General features: G+C 45.6%; 1 protein-coding gene across 4 annotated transcripts in view; it reads left to right on the top strand.

Annotated features, from left to right (window-relative positions):
• Positions 1-220: 220 nt before the first annotated feature.
• Positions 221-23,707, top strand: part of LOC130527289 (neuropilin-2-like) — a 65,734-nt gene continuing 42,247 nt past the window's right edge. For all 4 annotated transcript variants that reach the window (XM_057035649.1, XM_057035639.1, XM_057035629.1 and 1 more), the window contains exons 1-4: positions 221-1,133; positions 9,420-9,600; positions 17,271-17,452; positions 22,513-22,740. In XM_057035649.1, coding sequence (XP_056891629.1) covers positions 1,058-1,133; positions 9,420-9,600; positions 17,271-17,452; positions 22,513-22,740 — 667 coding nt within the window. In that variant the 5' untranslated portion in view covers positions 221-1,057. The remainder of the gene's footprint in view (positions 1,134-9,419; positions 9,601-17,270; positions 17,453-22,512; positions 22,741-23,707) is intronic.

Genomic DNA, 23,707 nt, shown 5'->3' with positions numbered 1-23,707 from the left:
CTGGTGTGAATAAATGAGCGTGATGGTGGGAGGTAAAAGATGGTGAGGCGAGAGAGAGAGGGGAGAGAGGGAGAGGGAGATGAAACTGCTCTTTAATCAGTAAGAGGAGGCGGGCCGAGGTGCCTACTGTAATCCGATCCACGATCACGCGCATGGTGCGCGCGCAGACCCAGACGCGGGGTGTGTGGGGGGGGGGGGGACTGTATGAGCGTCGGCGCCCGCTGCCACAAACCCGGCGGAGCTCGGGGAGGAGAGAGCGCAGAGCTGCTGAGAGGCAGAGAGGCTGAGTCTCAGTGTGAAGGAGAGAGCAGGCACGGAGGAGTGTATTTCACCGGAGAGGCGCACTTTGGAGCACATCAGAGAGCGTGCGCGTCTCTATTTTCCTGAGCCATTTTACGCACGCATCACTCTTTCGGGAGGTCCCCTGTTCGGATTTTTGCGCAAGAACGGACTTTTAACCAAGAGAACATTTGTTTCCAAATCACGCGTAAATGTGAAATCCCGAAAAGAGAACCCGAGCCAAGCACTTCGGGATGGTTTATCACGAACAGGAGTACATAAGCGTATCACCACTTCAGCTTTTAGAGCCAAATGTTCGGTCCCCCCCTTTTGGTTCCTTTCGTTTCGTATTAATTTCACTTTGAGATTTTTTTTGAGCCAGTGATTTTTATATTCCAGGGCGCGCTGTGACTGACCGGGGACATGACACGGCGCTGCCGCCTGTGCGCAGCGGAACGGATGACGTTTGTTTAAACGCGTCTGAGTAGAAATTGTGCCAATAGAGAGTTTTATATCGATCTGAGAGACAGTCGAGAAAGAAAGTTGTGCCAGAGCTCAGCCACACGCGCGGTGTGTTGAACCTGTGTGATATTCCTGGAGAGCCCGAGGAACGCAGTCCGGCTTTTCGGTGGACTACTTGAGAAGCGTTTCAAAGACAGAGAACTGTGGAGAAAAGGGGACAGAGACGCGTCTGGACCCAAGCATCGCTGCTTAAACGCAGAATAAAAGCATCCCGGGGCAGAAGGGGGGAATTATCCTCCGCGCCAAAGCAAAAAAGATGGATTTATTCCTATGGCTGTTTGGATGTTTACTGGCTTTTCTCTGGTCTTCGACTGTCAAAGGAGAAGAAGGAGGTAAGTTTGACGAATTTCCAATGCCAGCAGAGGTGTTAACTGTAAATGGACCCGGGTTGTCAGGTTCTTCCTAAAGCATATCCCTCAAAATTCATTTCGACGGAGAAAAATCCAATTTTGGATCAAAGAAAAATTGTAAAAAATGATTATTTGAGAAAGTTGAAGATATTACATTGTGTGATGTCACCCCGTGATTCGGGGATTGAAGAGCGGGTTGTAGTCTTGTCAAGAAACACAGTGAAGGCGATCACAAGTCACCACTCACAAACCTGGCCACTTGACTCGCCTTCTATTACTAATTTCCACGATTCCGTAGTTTTTAAACGCCAGCCTTTTTACAACTACTTTTCTCCGGGTTGCTCTTGAAATAATTTTTATTTTTTTTTTGAAAAGTCACTTTATGATTTCTAGAACTGCCGCTCTGACTCACGCCCACATCACCGACACAGGCGGCAGCAGATTGCGCGAACGCGGGTCTAAATGTTGAGCCACCAACTACTGTGAGAAGGGCAGCGACTCATCCCAGCAGTCCAGCGGGGTCCGACACGGGCCGGCGCTCAGGACGCACGGAGATCGCCCCCACCACCACCCCTCCAACCAACACACACACACACACACGCTCTCCCCAAGATCTGCGCTTCAAGTAGCGCAACGAGTTTTAGAGTTACATTCATGGATCAGCAGTTTCACAAACCTAGAGATCAAATAATATTTAAGACGTTAAATGTTAAAATCAAAAACAAAAGGAAATCTGAACGACCAATTGAGTCCGGGGCAAATCGTAATGTTTGTTTTCCCCGAATCAGCCGTGCGTAATTTTGGATTAAATCAAAGTTTCCGCGAGTTTGTAGCCTATCACCAATATAGTGACTTTAGTAATCCCATTCCCACTGTAAGAGATAGTCTCTAATACTCGCATTCTTCCCATATAATCTTTTCAGCTTCAGAAACCCTCTTGGAAAAGGTGTAATCATTGTTCTCCGCTCTCTGATGTAAATAGTTGGAAAGCTGGAGCGCTGCGGAGGAGCATCAGCGGGGAACTTGGCTGCATTCTAAATTATATTGATTCAGGCCTCTTTCGAGTCGAGTCTACGCTTCTGCAGATCTCATGACTTGGACTGAGTGGCGCGCCTGCCAAATGTTGCTTTGGAGCAGAACAGAGGAGAACGCAGTGGAATCATTCTTTACATCGTCAGTCGTATTTGCCCCGATGCTTCAGACGGGGTTAAATTTTGAGAAGATAAATAAAAATAAGTACTTTTGTTTGCAATGATGACATGTCAACTCAAACCCGAATGGCCTCTTTTCACTTACCCGCCAGAATAAAAGGATGTGGAGCGCCCTGTGGTGCAGCAGAATTCAGGGAACATGTGGAGTTTCAGTTGAACACCAGCAACCTGCCAGCAGCAATCATTGTGTGCATCTGTGTGTTTTTCTTCATATTCATCCCACAATAGAGCCACGTTCCCCAAGAAAAGTCAATTTCGGCAATTTTAAAGTAACTGACAGGGCTTGCTGACCCTCTGTTATCTTGACAATAGATGAACCGTGTTTGCCTGGAGACTCGCTCTCTCTCCCTCTCGCTTTCCTCTCCGTCTTTCTCTCTCATGCTCAGCATAACCTGGAGGATGTGGCTTCCTCAGCAGTAAACTTTTACAGATCTGCCTCCTCTGTTTCTCCAGAGGAAGCGGCAGAGCCTGAAACCGGCAGAGGAAAAGCCGCGAAAAGAAAGTGAACGAAGCGGAAGAGGGATTTTTTTTCTTTAACTCTGCTGTTTGATCCAGTTTCTTTATTCTGTTTGATCACTGCTGTGCCTGGAAGGGAGATAAACGGACATAATTGGCCACTCAAGACCAGCTGTCTGCCTCCATAGTCTCCGCAGAAATATGCTCCACAACGAAACGGGCTAACACAGTGCTCAAGCGTGTGGGAAGCAAACAGTGAGGCCCACAGGTACCAGGACTGACCAAGCAGTGCCGTGTATATTTTTAAAGCAGTGCGGTTTCAAAAATCCCAAACCGAGGAGAGGCTATGTGAAGTTAGGTAGAAGTCCACAAGTCAACGGCCTGATCAGTGCCGCCGCCCTGCAGATGATTAAATGTGACGCGCTTTTAAAAGTCGCCTCATTGTTCAGCAGAATTTGCAGATTCAGGGCCACGAGCATGTTCACAGTGATTCCTGACCGTGACTGGGCTTCCCCGTTACGTAACAGGCTTTAGGATTCCGTGGTTGTGCTGCTAGACCGGGTCGCCTTGAAGCCCTCTATCGTTACACTGGTGCGTGTGATCCACGATGGGAGCCGTCCGGATAACCCTGCGTCTCTCTGCCACTCACATTCGGGCTCAGCAGGAACTCTCTGCCTGCCAGCACATCAGTTGTAAGCATTTGACGCCCGAGCCGTTTTAGCAGAACAGCTCACAAAGATGGAAGACTCTTCTAAAACAAGTCATTTGTCACTCCCAACTCTCAGCTGCTCTCTAATCTTGCTGGTTTATTATTGCCACAAATTGCGTTTTTGGAAAACTGGTTGATTCTTCACCAGTTTCTTCACACAATAAAGCCGAACATCCATCAAACAGGAAAGTGAGAGAGGCGGAGGAGACGGATGGAGATAATGAGGAAATATGAGTTGGGCCACAAAGAAATGAGGGGGGGTCAGTGTGAGGGGACGTTTGCGGAACGAGAGGAGACCAGCCGAGCGTGAAGCAGCAGTTGAGTGGAGCCACCTGCAGTAAACGACAGTAGATTCACACACCCCCCCGTCTGCCCGTCCGTCAGCCAGAGGAGGTGAAGATTGGCGAAGATCCTAAAAGTCTGGATACGAGCGCACACACGGCAGAAATCATCCCTCCCAAACGGTGCCTCCAGAACCTTCCATCAATGGAGTCACCTCTTCTGTGGAAGGTTCACGTCATGAAATAGGTTAAATCAAAAAGAAATTCAGGTAGCCCAGAACGTAGGAGCCGATCCAGAATCCAAACTCTGGCTCGAGAACGTTAGAACCCCCATCACTGTCATGACGGTCTAACCGCAGAAGCTGCTCTGGCACCACCAACCCAGTTTGAAACGAGTGAATAAACATTAAGCTTATTAACCTTCGGCACCATCACCATCCCCTCCTCCCCCCTGCGAAAAAGGAAAGGACAATTAGCGGTTCCAGCAGGATCTTCTAATTACAGTTATCATGTCATTAGTAAACTGTTAGGGTTCTAGAGTCGTCATTGGCGATTGGTAATGACTGGGGTAATTAGAGAAGCCTGCGTGTTCCTCTATTTGTTCATTTATGTAGAACAAAAGTCCTCAGAGGGAATTGTGGCACCATCTTGGATGAGATGCTCGTCCTCGCTTTGTTTGCGTGGAAAAGTGTCGGTGCGTGTTTGAATTTGGGATTAAGCCAGGCTAAAGCGAGCCTGCGGTGCCCTCAGCAGTCCCTCCAGATCAGTGCCATGTGAGGCCACGGGTTGTTTTCCTTTCTCCTCGCTCTCCCTTCACGCTGAATCATCCTGTTGTTTCCCACTTTCGGTGCCACTTCACCTCTCCTTTAATAGTATCCTCTGTTTCTTTCTCCACACCTCCCTCAGTCAGTGTTCTCCCGCGCTCCGATGAAGAATCCTCCCTCGCCTTCTTTTCACCCCGCTTTGCCACGGTGGGAAATCTCTTTACTCTTTTGCTTCACAGCGTTTTTTTCCCTGTCCGTCAAGTGAATGTGCATTTTCTCATCCTTGTTCTGTCTCCTGGGACAAGAAAACAGCTCAAAAGCAGGCGGTTTTTATGCTTCCAGTCATTTAAAGTCCAGTTTTTGATCCAGTTTGCATGGCTTTATCTCTAAATTCAGAGAGATACCAGTTCTGGACCATTGAAGCCACTGTTTGAAGTCACATTGTGCCTAGAGTAAAAGATGTGGAGATAAAATGTGAAGAAATTGGGAAAATAGGCACTTCTGTGTACAATGGCACTCGAACAACTAGTCCGGGTGATTAACCTGCCACTTATTCAGCATGTTGAACTGGCAGGACAAAAAAAATGCAGACGAGGAAAGACAAAAGCCTGGGATAGACAAAAAAGAGGAGGATGTCAGCTGCTCTGAGACGCTCCTGGTGTCCCTGACAGCTGATCGTTGCTTTGATTAGTCCTGATTCCCATTGAAGAAGAGCGAAAGCAGAAAAAAAAAACAAAATCTTGACCAGAACAGGGAAGCAAAACAATATTTTGTGGCGACATTTGAAGGAAGTATGTCATTTTAGCAGCAAAAATGTTTTTCAGGGTTTCATCGATAAGGGTGAGGAGCTTCTTTAGGAATGTCAGACTTAAATTTGACTCCTTTCGATAAGGAATAACAGATCTGTTTTCATGATACCTGAAGCTTTCTGGAGATAAGGCCTGTCTAAACAACCAGAGGTGCCTGGAGCCTCCTGCACCAGTGTTTATGTAACTGTCATTTACAGGTAGATTATCTCCCTGTTAACTCACAGCCACACTGCAGCACTTGACCCCCCCCCCCCCCCCCCCTTCCCCGTCTGAAGGTGTGCTGGAAGTTAAACAAGAATGCATAAACACACTTTTGGCCTCAGTCATAAGAAGACCAGGCGTTTTTCATCTGTTCCTGCAATGGTTCCTGTGGCTCTATTGGCTGCTGGGGATGTGCTCTCCGGCACCATCGCCCATTTGAGCCAACGATGCAAGCTAGCCACGAGGCGAGTAGCTGCCGCAGGCCTTGTGAGGAGTGGGCGGAAGAAAGGTGAAGACCCGGGTTACGAAAATGAACTTGAACCTTGAAAAGGAATGAATATGTTATTTTATCCTCTCCACTCTCTGTCTTGTGATTCTTCTGTCTATTCTTCTTTTTACTCCATATCTTCCTTCTCCCCTCAGATCAGATTAAAGGTTCTCATCTCGGTCCCGTTTCTGCGTCCCACGTGCATTCCTCGGTCTCCGCAGGCTTCTTTGCACTCATTTTTTCCTCTCACCCTTTTCCCCTCTCTTTCTGTAGTTTTCCACTGTGTTTTAATGCGAGGCACCTGGAGAAAAAGACCACCCCACCTGTTTGTGTGTTTGTGGGAGTCGTATTTTCTGTCCACCGAGGGTTTCTGAGCTGCTGACTTTCTCTTCTCTCCTGATGAGAGACAGATGTTCTCTATCCCCTGCTCCATCTCCTTCAGTCGATTCCTTGGGTTTTCCAAGATTCGGTGACTAAAAGCAGCTTGGGATCGATCCAAAAATGACATTAAAGCCTTTTATTTGCAGGTTTCCTTGTATTCCCAGGGTCACATAAAGGCTTTGTGGTGCACATGCACAGGTGTATGCATGTGTACCAGAGAACAATGCTTAAAGCGCTTTGCGAGTGCTTGGTAATGCTGGAGGCTTGCCATTCGACTGAAAATGCAGCGTGAACAGTGGAAGTACATGAAAATCAATGGGGGAATTAGCATTTCCTCCTCCAGGCTGAGATTCAGACGGTCTGTTTCATTGATTGTTAAATTCCGGGACCTGTTTTCCGCAAGGTCACAATAATGAGACCGCAGAACAGACTGTTTTGAGTCAGCACGGAGCATAATAAGTCAGTCTGCCAAATAATGGCCTCAGTCTTAACAAGCGCCTTTGGTTAGTGAGACACACTTTCCTGAGCAAACCTTTGCTAAATCACTAATGCTATCATTACTGGACCCTGGCCAGTGGAAAAGAACACGGCCCTTCTTACAAAAGTTCTTGCAGAGCATCAGATCGATGAAAAGCGTCTCTTTATTGTCAGATCAGGACTCCCCACACACACACACACACACACACACACACACACACACACACACACACCACCACCACCACCTCTGAGGGAAATCAAATCTGCGGCAGAGCTCAAAACAAAGTTAGGAAAATGTGCATTTGGGACCAACAACTAAAGATCCAGTTCAGCTTCGTAAAGCGGCCCCACATGGGGACATTTCCTCCCCTCACATTTCTGTAAGGGTGCATCTGAGTGTGTTAAGGCATGTGCATCTGGGGGGGAAGTCGCTGAATAGGTGTTATCAGGGTGTAATAATAAAACGTGGCGGAGAGCCATAAATAATGCAGCGACCTGTCTTATATCCCTGCTTGAGTGTTTAGCACAGTTTACTCTTTATTCTGCGAGCACACGGGGCTCATTCAGCAGTGTTAAGGCAGACACAGACAGGCAGAACTTAAATACAGAAATGTGACATCTCTGCAACTAAAGAATATGCTAGTTTCAGTTATTAATGTCAGGCTGTATAGATGCTATCACAACTATTTAGTTCACCGTGTATGACAACACATGCATCATCACAGTTATCTCTAGGCCGCCCAGGATGTGGTGAATTATTTGCGCACATCTTTTATAAATGAGCCACGTCCTGTGCGTTGCTTGCCTTTACTTTAGGACTATTTTCTGTGACCGAACATGTGTGTCTCAAAAAACACTTTCTGCTCAACTCAGTATGCATTCTGATTCCCCATCGCTGGGTTGTTAATCAGTTTCACGTCTCCCCCGTGTGTCCCCCCTGCCCACAACCCATATTTCTCTGGACAGACAGCTCGCCGTGCTCTGTGCTAAAAGCGACATCGGGCTGGCGGTGTTGCGAAACCCTAGAGTGTTTAAGCACTAATCCAGGTGATGCTGAGATGTAATGTATCCCGCTGGGTTATATGGGTCTGGCAACCCGACCCCCGTTTCACTGCATGTCACCACGGAGATTACAAACAGACAAGAGGAGGCAGACAGGACTACTTGGCTCACAGCGGGACGGTGACGGGAGTGGACAGAGACGGCTACAGAGCCGCAATCTGCAGGAGTTACAGTCTGCAAAGGCGTGAATCCACAAATGCTGACGAGCGCTTTATGCATCAGGGTGATTGAAGTGTGAAATAGTTTTGCTGATTAGGGGGTTTATTCAGCCATGTCCTCGTCATACATGTGTGGGGAACATGTGGAAAAGTTGCTTCAGCTTTGACCCGTCCTGGTTCTGCGGGTGGCACCTCAGGCCCGATCGTGTTTATGCTTGCGTTAATGTTTGCATGCGTTGCTGCGCTTGGGCCGAGCCGGACGGTAGCCGCTCTATTTAAAGTGTTTAGAGATATGCTGCGCTCTGGCGAGTAATTTGATTTGGCTGTGTCACCCTCGTCAGCACAGCGGCAGTAAATAAAACATGTTGGACGGAGACACTGACCACAACATCTCAAATTTAACCATTAGTTATCTTGTATCTCTTACGTGAGTTGCAAGTTGAGTGTTTTGATATTTATAGTATATTTAGTGACGCCTGTTTCTAGAGAAGTGTTTAGCACACGTTGCAAAGACATTGTGGAATGACGACAGCCTGAATGTGAGTGTCAGCACTCAGGAACAGGAAATTATCTAAGGGTTTTTCTCAAAAATGGGACGCTTCAACTCACAGATGCTGTTTTTAAAAGCATTTCTTTATCTACTGTGATCATCTTTTTTACCCAAACTACTGCGTATTGAGCCATGACGTAGAGCGCAATCACATTTTAGGATGTTTTTTATCCAACACTATCAAAACACATCTAAGCAAGTGTTGTATAAAATGAAAAAATAGGCATTTAAAATTAGAGAAGGTCTAAACTAAGTCTTTCCCATTCCCCCTAATAATACAGATCATGGCTCAGACGTAAGCAAAGACGGCTAAAATGAGACACAGCCCCCCCGGGCTGGTTTAACTTAACAAGTCTGAGGCAGTGTGGAAGTTCAGCTCATTCAGACAGTCAGACAGTCTGCCCAATCCATCAGAGAGGGAGCCAACCAGCGCACAATAGGTGCCATACATGTGACACAGTAGAGTTGGCGTGTTATGCTGTCGGGTGTCACAGATATATACGAGTTACTCATCAATGCCAGGTTGCATCTGCTCCTCTGAATGAGCCGGATTGTTGGACACAACACAGACGCATCAGTGCAGACAAGTGGGTCCAATCTGTGACAGTAGCTGTGGCATCTGGAGGTCTCGATCTGTGTGTGTGTGTGAGTGTGTAAGTGCATCTATATAGTGTCATAGGGTCAACTCAGCATAAAGCATCCATTCTGAGTCAGTCCCTGTCCCCCTGACTCTCTCTCTCCCTCTATCTCTCTCTCTCTCACACACACACTCACACACACACTCACTCACACACACACTCACACAGGCTTTAGTTCTTCACGTTAGCTCCATTTTCTGATCCTCTGATCAGCTGATCGGCAAAAACTGAACGTGTAGGTCGGGTCAGGTATAAATACTGTGATTTATGTACAATCTCTCTTCTCCCTCTCTGTCCTTCCAGCCTCTGAGCCATGCGGAGGCTACCTAGATGCCACCAATGCCGGCTACATCACCACTCCCGGCTACCCGCTGGAGTATCCACCCCATCAGAACTGCCGCTGGGTCATCACAGCCCCCGAAGCTTCGCAGCGCATCGTCCTCAACTTTAACCCGCACTTTGAAATTGAGAAACTGGACTGCAGGTAAAGGCGGGCTCGATGTTAGAGGCATCAAAATGGATTGAAGGATCTGAAAGTCATTTTTGCATTTTTTCCTGAGAGTCTGGGTTGGACGGCTGGGAATTAAAGGGAATGTTAGTCTCTCTTCAAGAAGGCGTACTTGGCCGACTTGAGGCCAGACTCCTCCTGTTTGCCTGGCATTAGCTATCCCATAATAACCACAGTGGGACCTTCTCCTGTCCCTTGTCTCTAATTATCACTGTCTAATTGCAACACATTTACTCTCCCACAGATCAGAAAACAGATTAGAGGACTTGTTATTGTTTTTGTAGTTTTGGCTTCAGTAGTATAATGAAATAACGAGGGAATGCTGAGTGAAAAAGCCCGAAAAAGTTTAGACAATCAAAATCTAACAGGCACTAAAAGAAAACACAGTGCGGGAAACCATTGAATAATGATTTGAGAGACTTGTTTAATGTAAGCAGCATCTCTCCATCGACACGCATCACATATAGACGGAGATATTCCCCTGCTCTCATGTCGGGTCTCTGTTCCAGTCCTCTCTGATCCATCCATTATCAATTATACATGGCTGAATTTCCCCACTCAGATGTACTTAAAATCATTCAGACATTTCTTTGTTGGAATTGAAACATCAATATTTTAGCGACTGGCTGTTTGTTGAAAGGCTGAAAGGTCTAAGCAGCGCTTTGCTCCTGCGCTGTTTCACTTCCTCGCACCCTAAATGAGCGGCGCCTTCCATTGTCCGCACGCCGGTTCTCGTGATTTCCTCCCTTTTACTTGACTCTTATCATCGCATCAGTTGGGCTGATTCACCGTTTGCTTCTGCCCCTCCATTGCTCTTTCTCTTTGATTTTTTGCCGCGTCCATTTTCAGATTCCCTGGAGGACAAAATCTGGTTGCAGCGCGAGAAACAACAAGCCCTGATTTATTTATCGTGCTGCGTGTCTGAGGTTGTTTTAAGCCTGTTTGTGTGTCTTTGCCTCCACTCTGACAACATACATCTCGGAAAAGCAAACGTTAACCATCCCAGTAAGGTAGCTCTGCAGAGTCGGTGGTAACATCTCGGGTCTAACAGGCTGTTATTTACAACCGTCTTCACAGCGCAGAGCTATTTAAGTCCACAGGCGTCCAAACCACCCAGCGCCTGAAGCCGCTGTGTCTCTGTTTGTGTGAGTGCAGCAGTAGGCTGAAACTGAGCTGTTGGGTTCAAAGGGCACACAGGCCAAGGAGAAGTCTGTAGTGAGCTGGAGTACACGGTTACCTAATGATTGCCAAGAACATCCTTGACCCTGGCTGTCAGACAGCATCTCCCTCTAATTTTTGCATGAAGTGTCTCTGAAAACCAGATTTAGGGACGTCCCTGTCGCAGCAATGCTTCATAATTGCCCGAATAATTGCACAAAGCAGGAAAGTCTGTGGACTCTCCATACATTTCTCTTTTAAAAACATGTTTTGATGACTCTTTCTTTCCATTGCAGTGCTGCTTCCTGTTATGGTAAAACAATCATAGAAATGTTTTTACAGTGTTTAACATAGCTATTCGATGTTTTCTTGGAATATTACATCCTTTTTGTTGGGGGGGCTTAACTACTTGTAGATGCTGCGATGCATCTTACTGTTTAGCTATTTGGTAAATATGATACATTTGTGCCATGTAGGTTTGCATTGTTACAGTTAAAAATAGGGAAGTAATACTGTGATGTACTTCTATACATTGTGCACGGGCTAACCCCATGTCTAATGATCAAGTTTAAAAGGGGGGAAAATCACTTTTAACTGATAGAATTTACATTAATTAGACAGATTAGTGTTAATGAAGGGACGTGAATGCCTGGATTAAGGTGGATTTTCATCTTCATTCTTGTAAATTATTTTAACAAAATGTAGATTTATAGCTTTGAGACACTGAAAACTGCCCTTAATCCTCAGATTGGGGAGGGAAATGCACACGCGCACACTCGTCCCATTGATAAAAAAAAGGGCTTGTCAGAAGTTGTGCGTAAAGAATATTTTATGAGCAGTTAATATGATTTCTCTGTCTCTCTTTAGCCCATCAGACAGGACCGTTACAAATCTGCACGCAGCAGGTCAGACAGGGGGTGTCTTATTATGCTGCTGCAGTGAAGCAATCTAATCTAATATGGGTCTGATTGCAATTTAAGACGGTAATCTGTAATCTATAATGCAGCACATTTTGTCGAGCCCTCCTCTGGCTCTGTGCGCAAAATCGATGGGGGAACGAGGTCAGACGGAGAGGGAAATGTTTTCATTAGGACTCATATACAGTAGCAGTTTAAGGCTGGGCAGACGGCCGGAGGTGGAGAAACGGATGAGCGGGAAGACTGACTGAGAGCTCGCGTTCTGATAGTACCAGTCATGACTCATCATTGGCTTCCTTGGGTTTTCCACAAGCTCTCGGAATGGCAACGCTCCTCACCAATTCATCAATGTAACTTTCTGGAAACAGGAAATAAGGAGGTGTTGGTACCGCTGAAGGGTTAGCGCAGCGATGAGTAAGTGGGGGCTGACTGCAGATTAGGACCAGGCCTTGGAGTTTAGTCAGACTGCTGTAGGAGCTGTCAGCAAGTGAAAGATCAGTCAAATGATGGGTTTGTTTCAGCCGTCTTCGTGATTTCAAGACTGATAGATCTGTTTTTCCCAGAAGGAATTTTTGAGCTAACGTGGAATAATTATCTCTTTCTTTTCCTTAAATGTGCAACATGGATGTAATCCATTCCTAAAGTCTGCTAGAAATGTAAATGTAGAAACAAGAGTGTACTAAAAACCCATGAACGCACCAATATTTACTGATAAATATTCATTTGAGAAATCGGCAGCGTGGCAACTGCCAAAGTCAGAGAGCATCGTTTCCTCCTTTACTGTACCTCCATGCATGGCTCTGTCTTTGTGGCTAAGATCTCCATTTGGAGTGTTTGGAAGGGAGCCACACTCTCTCTCACACACACACACACACAGACACAGCTGCTCAGAAAAAAATGCAGCGTCAGGGTCCACAGAGGGCAGGTTCAAATCATCCTGACAGCTAGAGCTCCTTGCTTCTCCCTCCCTCTCGCCTCCCTCTCTCCCTCTCCCTCTCTCAGTGGGATCCATCCATCATCTTTGTTTCCTCTTCCTCTGCTCCTTCCGCTGTCCCACCTTTCTCTACCCACCACCCACATTGTTTCATCACCTCCTCCTGCCCTCTATTTCTCTCCATTTAATATATTTTCATTCCTTCTTCTGAATGAAAAAAGCCGCAATCTTTTCATATTCATCCACACTTGAAAATGTACTTTATTTTTATGAATCATGAGGATAGAGTGACAATTTTATCTTCCTGTTTACAGAAAATTCCAATATATCAAGGCCTGCACATCTCTGTCGCCCTCAAATTGAACTGGACTAGACTGAACTCTCTGCTCTGTGTATCTGTTTAGCAGTGAAAATGTTCCATAATCGTCTGTGTTGAACCACGAAATGTGCATGTGATGCAGTCCCTGCCCCTGGATAGTGTGTCTTCACTCCTGGTGTGTAAAGCATGGCTTGAGTGCAGAGGTTGAATTCATTAGTTAGTGTGTGTTCCTCCCTGTACTTCTTCCCGTCTCTTGGTAAATGTGAATTGTTCGTCCATCTGCGTCATCACAGCCTCAAACAAGAGGCTGTGATGACCAATTGATGGCAAAAACACAGTGATTGGACTGTGGAAAAAATGGCCAGGATGGGTCACGATATTGCAAATTCTTGGAGGGGGAGTGCCTAGACGGTGGGCATCAACTCACGTGAACAACAGACATTTCTAGGCTGCAGAGTTCAACAGGTGGGCAGGCAGTTTGCACATTTGGGGACTAAAGCGATGAGTTCAGAAGTGATTTAGAAGCTGCAGTCAACGATAGTAGCTTCAGTAGTGATTAAGACATAGACTCTGTACTCTGCTGGCATCAATCATCTGACCTCATGCTGGCTGAGCCTGCCTCCTCTCTGCTCTCCTCTGTTCTGAAAAGACTCACCTGATTTACAGGCAGAAGTCTCCAGGACATGAGAGTGCAGAGAGAAAGGCAGAATGATGCGCTCTGACACTAGCCTTAAGGCAGAACAGGGGGGAAACGAGAGGTGAAGGGACGAGGAGAGGGGGTGAGAGGAAGAGCATCCGGAGTGACAGTGAATGTACAGTTGCCAGCTGTGGGCATTTAGCAGCTGGCTGCATGTTTGAGTCAGCGTCACAGAACGGCTCGCAGCAGGAGAGTCCTGCATGCTGACAAGTGCCCCAGCAGAAGGGCGCCGCTGCAGGGAGAGTGCTGCAGGACCAAAGTTGGCCGTGGGACACAAGCCGAGCTTTATTTACCTCCTCATACAAACTCCCAAGATATTTATGTCCCGTGAAGTAACCATCTAGCACCTTTGCCCCAACATAAATCTCTCCAGGTAATATTTCCCACACCCGTTGACCAACTGTGAGATATTGTAGATGGAGGATGAACCTTCGAGGAGTGAGGGAACTGTCCCTTAAAGGTGAGGGACACGCACCTTTCTGCATGTCCCGCAGGCAATGATGGCGGGATTAGTGGTTTACTAAAGGTCACGGATACCCTGAAGGTCCTGCTGACACTGTATGGTTGTTACTGTACTGTGTGTGTGTGTGTGTGTGTGTGTGTGTGAGAGAGAGAGAGAGGAGAGAGAGAGAGAGAGAGAGAGAGAGAGAGAGAGAGAAGAGAGAGAGAGAGAGGAGAGAGAGAGAGAGGAGAGAGAGAGAGAGAGTGTCCTGAGTCCTGATCAATGACTGTTAAAGCCTTAATGAGGAATCGATTTGTTGTCCTGGAGACCTCAGCAGTACAGCACACACACGTGCATGTGCATGCACACATACACATACACAGATTCACACACACCAAGCGCATGCGCGCGCACTCACACACACACACACACACATGCATATATCTAACAGTTATCTCAGACTGTGGAGGCGGTCTTCACCTGGCCTGCTTCATGAGTATTAGTGATTTTACACCTCTAGATCAGCAGAACTACCTGTCAACAGCTGTGTGTGCCAAATGCCGCCTGTTCCTCACCAACATCCTTCATCCCCAGAGGTTTTACAACCACAAGAATATGATGTAGGCGGTGAAAGAAAACATCAATAGCTGAAGCTGAACTTGAAATCCTCACGTCTCGTGAGCATTATCAGTCCTGCATGAGGTATCTGCAACAGAATACAACACCATAAGCGTCTTTTTTTTTCAATAGGCTAATTTTGAGAAGCTTTAAATTCAACACAAGCTAAAACTGAAAAAAAAAACATATGTTTTTGTGTGTGTGTGTGTGTGTGTGTGTGTGTGTGTGTGTGTGTGTGCATGTTTCATATTTCTGGGGTGCAGACGCTGCGTCTGCAGCTCTTTAAGCTTGAGAGAAGTGTGCAGGTGTAAGAAGACTCTTGACCTAAACTGTGAGAGAGAGAATGTGTGAAAGGCAATTAAGACCAAAGAAGAAGACAGGAGGAGACGATGGGAGGAGGGGAGGAAACTGGAGTCTGTTCAAACTTTCTTGTCTTACTTCAGATAAACTTGTCGTCTCCTGGCCACCCCCCCTGAAGTAAACACAGGCACCATCTCTCCAACAACAAATGTTGCCTTTTTGGGTACAATGACACATCTGTGTTTTGTATTGTATGTGTTTGTTGCCATTGTTTTATGGCAAATTCATATAGTTGAATGGCTGCAGCGGATGAGTGTCAGAAGTATTTATGATTATGATGAGGAGCATGATAGGACGTAACACGTAAAGAAGCAGCCTGGATCAAGAGCTTCAACCTTTCTAATGGGGCACCACTGTGAGCTCAGCAGGGGGAGGAGGGAAGACACCTGTTCCTGTCCATCTGTCTGGAGGTGTCGTGTTCCTGCCACATCCATCTATCTATCTATCTATCTATCTATCTATCTATCTATCTATCTATCTATCTATCTATCTATCTATCTATCTATCTATCTATCTATCTATCTATCTATCTATCTATCTATCTATCTATCTATCTATCTATCTTCATTGGACAGATGGACAGATGGACAGATGGACAGGTTGCGGATGTTTTAATGGAGCAGGGGAGGAGGAAATTGGGAAAAAGTGGTAACAGAGTGAGCGAGCATGAAAAAGAGATGTCAAGGAATGCGAGTTAAACTAAGCTGTCATTTCCGAACAGAGGAGGAGGAAGCTGTCACTGGGATGAGACATTCCCCCGGGACAATATGACACATGATCTGTGCATGTTCACACACGCGCACATACTCTCACACACACGCGCACGCATCACTGTCAGTGGGCGCAGAGCTGCGTGTGCGAGGAACACATCATGATGGGAGAGCAGGAAGTGAAGGATCCATATAATGTCTGGATCTCTCACCTGTCAGAGAGAACAGAGAGAACCCTGGAGGTAGCCAGAGGGGCACAGGATTATCTTTTGTCTATGGACAAAAGGATAATACAATGGCTTTATCAGCACACTTACACTTGACAACAATTGAATGTGTAAATGAGTGGTGTGTGTGTGTGTGTGTGTGTGTGTGTGTGTGTGGTGTGTGTGTGTGTGTGGTGTGTGTGTGTGTGTGTTCAGGCTTCTGGAGATAGAAATAATAGTTGGCGTATTGCAAATAGAGGAATAATCAACAGCCATTACAGTAAAAGCTGCAGCCATATGATGACATTTATGTCATATTGAACTCAAAGCGAAGATGTCGACCAAAGTCGAAACACTTTCAGTTTGATTACAGAGAATTGATCAATGTGCTGGAGAACGCAGACAGGCTGCAGCTGCAGTGTTTGTTTTCGTGTGAGAAAAAAAACTGATAATTGAAACTGAATTCACTTACAAGTCGGAGCCAGATTTGTATCTCCTTTCATGGCACAATGTTAAAAGGATTTCTTTCCTGGAAGCTATTTTAGAGGCGGGCAGGTGTGTCTTTGGTATCCAGACATGGAGGCAACACTCCTGCTGTGGGTCTGCAGAGAGGTTCGAACATTTGTGGTCAGACAACACAAATGAAACGGGAATCAAAAATAGATTTCCAGCTCGAACCTTCCTTTCACTGAGCGAGGAAAAAGGCCTGCAGTGTTTGTGCTGGTGTTATATTCGACACAACAGCCTTTGTACCTTTTAAAAGTGAACGGAGCTGTTCAGAGTAATATTTACATTAACTTTAACCTTTACATACACTGAGAGGACCTTTTCATGTACACATATAATCCACTTACTGCTACAGCTAGCACCAACCTGATTAGTAACAAATTAAACACACTTTCTCACAGGTGCGAGTGGGAATTCGTATCAAAAAGTGTTTTAAGGAAAATAAACACTAAGAGAAAGATGAAGAGACTTTTTAATCCCTCCTAAAAAGTGGAAAATGTGGATTTCTCTGGGGAGCTGCAGCCCTGAAGCACAGGCAGAAAAAAAATCATTGAATTACAGCTGTAAACTAAAGTAATTTGTTCCACGTTTAAGCTGCCCGGGTCGTGTCTAGTTTTTAAAAAAATGTCACCAGTGCCCTGTCACACTCGATAAATCTCATTTTACAGTGATCTCAGAAGTGTGAACAACTTTTTCTTTTCAGATTCTATCTCTGCTTCTTCACACATCACAACAAATGTTGCAGAGCAGCAATTTAAGATTTTCATGTCTTCTGTAGGTACGATTACGTCGAGATCCATGACGGGAACTCAGATTCGGCTGACCTGCTCGGGAAGCACTGCAGCAACATCGCCCCCGCGCCCATCATATCGTCGGGGCCATCCATCCACATCAAGTTTGTGTCTGACTATGCCCACCAGGGGGCGGGCTTCTCTCTGCGCTACGAAATATACAAGACGGGTATGTGCATAACCCAACCTTTGATGGTTCTGATTCATAGGGCAAATGATTAGATTTCATTTTGAATGGATAAGCCATTGTTTAGATATGTAAATAATGCACATTTTACAGTAACATTTCTTGGAATTCCAAGAAAAGCCAAATCTTAGGGGGAATAGACCTTTAAAAAATAAGCTACTGTATAACAGTGCACTCATAAAAGACTCAGCATGCTTCATTAGTTGACCAAGCCTCGTATATCTCCCTTATGTCATGGGACACGGAGACAGGAGACATGGTTGAGGACCCTTGAGAGCCCTTTAAACGGTGCAGTCGAGACATTGCTTGTGTGTGTTGGGTGTGTGCATGTCCCTCACATGGCTCCCCTTCACGCTGCCATGGGTCAGCCAAAGCGAGACCAATTGAGATCAAGGGCGAGTGAGACAGAGGGGCCTATAGTGTCGGCCCCCACAGCCGACTTGTCCCCTTCCCCCTGAAAGCATTCCACACATGTCTGCTTAATTGAGTCCTGAGTCTTAAGTCCCCTGAGATGAACACACACACACACACAGACACAGAAACACACACACACAGATATCCCAACAGGCTGGTGTGAGAAACACCGACAACCGCACGTGTTGTGTTAGTAACCTCAGCCCTCTGCGTGCGTGTGTGTGTGTGTGTGTGTGTGTGTGTACACGCATGTATGCTCAACACAGCCCACCTGATGACTTTAAAACAACAAGGGTGTCAGTGTTCACACCCACAAACTCTGGAGAGAGAAATGTGAATTAAACTTTAGCACTAATGAGAAAGAGTCGGAGTTCATTTAGTTAACCTCAAACGAGTTAATCTGTTTTGTGAATCTGCCCGAGAATTCATTTATTAAGAGATTTATTGTTCAGCTGAATTGCTGATTTGTCTTGGTATAAAGTGCAGGAAGTTTATCAATTGTAGCTTGTCTGTGCTATTCATCCTCAACAGTGCTCTTCTATGATTTAAAAAAATCAAATGAAAAACAGAGATTACTTGTTTCAGAACAGAAAAACCCACTGGAACGGATTTTAGGCCATCCACTACTGAACCTTACCCCCCAAGAAAACACTACAAGTGTGATGTCACCTGAATACACACATAAATTAGACCTGTGTGATACAGAAGCCCTGCATTAGCATCTATAGGATTGAACACACACGTTTGTGCGTGTGTGTATGTGTGTGTGTGCATATGTGTGTGCTTGGTGTCCAGAAATTTCCTGGCAATAACACTGGAGCCAGTTGGAAAATTCAAGCTGTTGCCATCCTGCTACCATGATCTTGTTATCCTGGAAGGTGCAACAGAACGTCTGGTTGTGTGGGTGTGTAGAATCTGTGGATGTGCCAGGGTTTGCGTGTGTGTGTGTGTGTGTGGTGTGTGTGTGTGTGTGTGTGTGCGTGCATGTGTGTGTGTGTGCGCGCGCACACATAGTGCTTAATCGTCACCGGAAAAAAATGAAAATGTAACTACTTTTTCGCTCGTTTTTGTTCTCTGTTAGATTATCTGTTGTTTACAGAAAAGAGTCATTTTTGTGGACAGTTAATGATTGTCCCCTTATTTCAGTTCCTTTTTTATTTTTCTTTATTTTGTTTTCAGCCCTTGTCTCGCTTAATTACATTAAGATTTCTTCATTGTTTTCCTTTGTTTTCTAATAAGTGAGTGTGTGTTGGGGGGATGTTACATTCATACATTGTCAAGTTACATTCCCGTCCCACCCCTCTGTGTCCTAAATACCGGACTCCTTCAATGCTGATTTGAATTATTTAATTATTCAGAATGCTCACATGGATACAGGATACAGTAGCAAATAAAGGTGGAAATTACAGATGCAGACTCATGCATGAAAACATCATCTATCAGGCAATGATTTGAACAAATGCCCATGGAAAAGAAATGGCACACTTTTTTGTTTTTGTACATTTTGTTTACATGTCTGTTACCGTGGATACTGTAGTAAAATTCTAGCCAATCCGAAGGCAGTTTTTAGACTGAAGAGCCCAATCAAAATGCACTGTCTCGCCTGTGTGCCCCCAGCTGTTATTATGACCCAGAACTTGCCAGACGCGCACACACATGAATGCACTGGCTGCACAGTTCATCATAATGCAGCCCAGCTTGCATGTCTGCACGCAAATCTTACCTCCGACACGCAATCGCACGTTTGGGGACGACATTGCAGTGGCATCTATCTGAACCGTACACTACCTACCAGATCAAGTCAAATTTAATTTATTCTAAAGTAAATCAAGCTCTTCACCTCCATTTCTCCGTCTCTCTCTCTCTCTCTCTCTCTCTCTCACACACACACACACACACACACACACCACACACACACACACACACACACATACACACAGATGCACACACCGTCTTTCCAACAACTGCTGTTGTTGTTTACATTCTGCCAACAGCTTTCAGCACTTCCTGTCTATCTGACAGCCCAGCCTGTGGTTCAACCAATCACAGAGCTTGCTCCTCCCCCTCCTTGGTTTTATTGAGCAAAGTGGATCCAGAGCAGATCGAGTGAAGTTCACAGGGAAAATGGTTTTAGACATGGTTATTAAACACAGACACGTGCACAGACCTTTATTGAGGGATGAGATGGTGTTAAAAGACTGTGAGTTACGCTTAACAGGGACTCTAGTCATTTAGGGGTTTAGTGCTTTGCATAAGGGCACCTCCCCCAGATAAAGGCCCCCTATGCATTGGCCAGGATTTGAACCCAGATCAGCTGCCTGGGAAGCTGCTATGATCACAGCTACACCACCAAAGCCCAATATCGCTGATAATACAGGCACTTCTATGTTCCGGATGCCCCCAGAATTTAAAAATAAAATTTCCATTCAATTATTGTGAGTGGAGCATTTAATACACGTGTCTTGTTATGTAAAAGTGACTTCCGTTTGCGTTCACATGTCAAGCGTGTTTAAATCGGAGGAATGGCCTTCTGTGTGATTCAGAGGCAGAGCCTGAAATGTCATATTTCACATGATAACTTAGCTAACAAAAACAACAGCGACAACAAATAATGCCGAGATAAAATGTTTCAATGTTTTTAACCTGAATGTAAAGATAGTGTAAATCAAGGTAGACGAATGCATGCCATCTTACTAGAACCCCCCCTCACCAGCACTAGCAGCAACCCCCTCCCATACCCACCTCACCCCCGTACCCACCCCTTGAGCCTTCAGTGTCTCCCAGAGATCAGTGAGCTGTAAACACCCACGTCAGATCTACCCAGCAACCCAGATACACGCTTGATCCACAGTGGAACATGTGTATCCTTCATACTTGGTCTTTTCAAACAGATGGGAAGTGGGGAAGAAAAAGGACCGAGCTGGAGCTGTGAGGATGAAGAGAAGATGCAAAAGAACAGCAGGAGGGGAGGAAATGATCAGAACATAATAAGAGAGGGCAGGGAAGAGTTCAAAGACTTTCTGAGTCATTTACCGCAAAAGATGTCCTCTATACTTTCATGCAGAATATCATGGGCCTGAAAGAGGGAACATTTCATTATTGTCATGGATTTACTTACTGAAATGATGAAAACAATAATTCAAAATGCAACTATATTTTAGACAGATCCAATTATATGTTAATTTCATCTTAAAATTGTCAACAGATATGACATAAATCATCTGTCTTCACTGCATGCACGAGCTTCTCTGGATAATTGAATGCAGCCTCCACCACAAATATAAGGCCGGAGCAGCGGCAACATGAAATATTAAGCATTTTTCTTGTGGGCTGACACAAACTGGCCCAGACACAAGGCTTGCTGATAACAGCGTACTGTAGCTCAACCTCGTGCCCTCGTCGTCTGTGTCAATTATATAGTGGCAAGGGGAGCAAAGGGCGGCAGGATAATAGCTATAATTATATCGCCTTCTTCAGCATTACAAAATTAGCTACACCTCCGACTTTACCACTGTGCCATCTTGTGCCAGAGACCTTCATGCATTTGTTTTACAAAATTCCAAACATTAACAGCAACAATAACAATAACTGCCACACATACTCCTCCTCGTGGTGTCTGCGACGCTCCCAGGTGCATGAAAATAGAAGCCAGTGTGCGGAGACAGACGGGAGAAAGGAGGCCACGAGTGTTTTTGCTGTGTTCATGAACAAGAAGTAATGAGAAGGGAATAAAATCGCTGGGGGCAACAGAACTGGTCAGGCGTTTCCTCTTTCCCCACCTCCCCTCCTCTCCCTGACACACACCCACCACACACACACACCACACACACACACACACACACACACAACACACACACACACACACACACAGACCTACGCTACCAAATGACTGACTCTGCGGGGGGGGAGCAGACATGAGGGGAACTAAGCGACAGCCCATCTTTCTGTGTCTCTCTGACTGCATGGCCTAAAAGTGTTCCTGATATTCAGTGCGTGTACATGCGCCGTTAGTATCAGTGATACAGATAAGAGACATCTGAGAATTATCTGTGGAAAACAAAACTGCTCAACTTTACCTTTAGTGGATGGGTTTTCATGGGTTTTCCTCACTATTCACTTTCTCTGTCCATACAGTCGCAGCAGTAGACACCCAAACAGACTAGGAAGAAATGGGTTACCATAAGAGGCTTAGACAGAGGGTGTTTTTGTGTCTGTGTGTCCGGGGGGTGGTCATGCATGGCTGGGTGGGCTGGAATAAAGATCCAGTTGGTACCACGTAAATTCCATCCAACGTGTGTGTGTGTGTTAGTATTAATAGAGCATTACAGTTCATTCAGAGATGATGAGCCCCAGATTACCCCAGATTGTTTTGTGTTCATGCATGTACTCACAGCTGTATTATAATGGATAAAGCTTCTCATAAATAGACCACCTAAAATCATGACGCCATCAAGCTTCATCCACACTCATTCTTCTGCCTTGTGCTGCCTCACACCAGTTAGCTGCATTTATTAAAACCACTGATGGATAAGACAAATTAACCTATGAAATGAAACTTTTTGAATCTACCTGACCCCTGCCCATAACAATATGATCAATGTTATTCATGACGTCTGTCTCCGCTTCAGGTTCCGACTGTTCCCGGAACTTCACCAGCCCTTCGGGTCTCATCGAGTCCCCAGGTTTTCCAGACAAGTACCCCCACAACCTAGAGTGCTCTTTTATAATCGTCGTGCCCCCCAGCATGGATGTCACCCTCGCCTTCCTCACCTTTGACCTGGAGAACGATCCCCTCCCTGGGGGAGATGGAGACTGCAAGTACGACTGGCTGGAGGTGTGGGATGGACTCCCAGGAGGTGAGCCAACTTGCTTTGCGGTGACCACCTGATGTGGACCGTTCTGATAGGCGTGTTGGTGGCAGCGAGTGTCGTACAGGTAGTTTAACGGCTCCATTAGCCGATACACTGAGCGAAGTTAAACACTGTGTTCTCCGCCCAGCCTACATCATTATCGACTGAGGTGGAGTAGCAACTATTTTAGTCGCTGTGCACTGGTAGATAAAAGCTAAGCTTACAGGCAGGAAGCTGGCTCATACAGTGGAGAAACAGCACGACTTTTCAAAGGGGGGGGGTTAAAAATGGAGTTGCCAAGAGGAGGGAGCAAAGAAGGGAAGGTGAGTAAAGGAAGAGTAGGGGATATTTCTGTTGTAGCTACTCATGGAGAAGTTTGGGAGGACAGATCTCTGGGATAGACACCTTGGATTTATTTTCAACAGATGTAAAAGAAATGAAAGGTCCCACAACTGTGCAAGGCGCAGTTTTAAGGGCACAGGAGTGTCAGACAGAATTTGGGTCAAAAAATATATATTCACACCGTGTGTTTACTCCAATCGGATTAATTCACTCCATGTGAAAACGCAGGTGCCCTTTTTGCTAGATCCCCATATCTGCTCCTTACCAACGAAGAAGGCGGCATTAAAAGCCTCAGAGTGCCACCAATTGCACCCTATTTCTCTTCTGAATAACTTAAGTGTAAATATGAATTCAGCTTGAGAACAAAGAGCAAAGACAGAGAGAGGCCACAAAGTCAAGATGGCGAATAAGAGGGAAGGTGGACTCAACACCTTTGTTCATTCTTCCGTAGATTAAATGAAAGATGAGGGAGTCGAGTAGAAAGTCTAAAATGACTGTGAGGAAAAAGTCAAAAGGTTCCCTCTCTGAGTAATAGAGCATTAAGGTAAAGGAAGAGAAGTGAAAAATAAAATGCGGGAAAGCATTGGGAGGGCAAGGAATGCACACCCTTTCAGCCTTTTCAGAGTATTTA

Source organism: Takifugu flavidus, chromosome 1, assembly GCF_003711565.1.
Source record: "Takifugu flavidus isolate HTHZ2018 chromosome 1, ASM371156v2, whole genome shotgun sequence".
Lineage (NCBI taxonomy): Eukaryota > Metazoa > Chordata > Actinopteri > Tetraodontiformes > Tetraodontidae > Takifugu > Takifugu flavidus.
The sequence above is the reverse complement of the archived record's forward strand: the minus strand, read 5'-3'. Positions and strand labels throughout refer to the sequence as shown.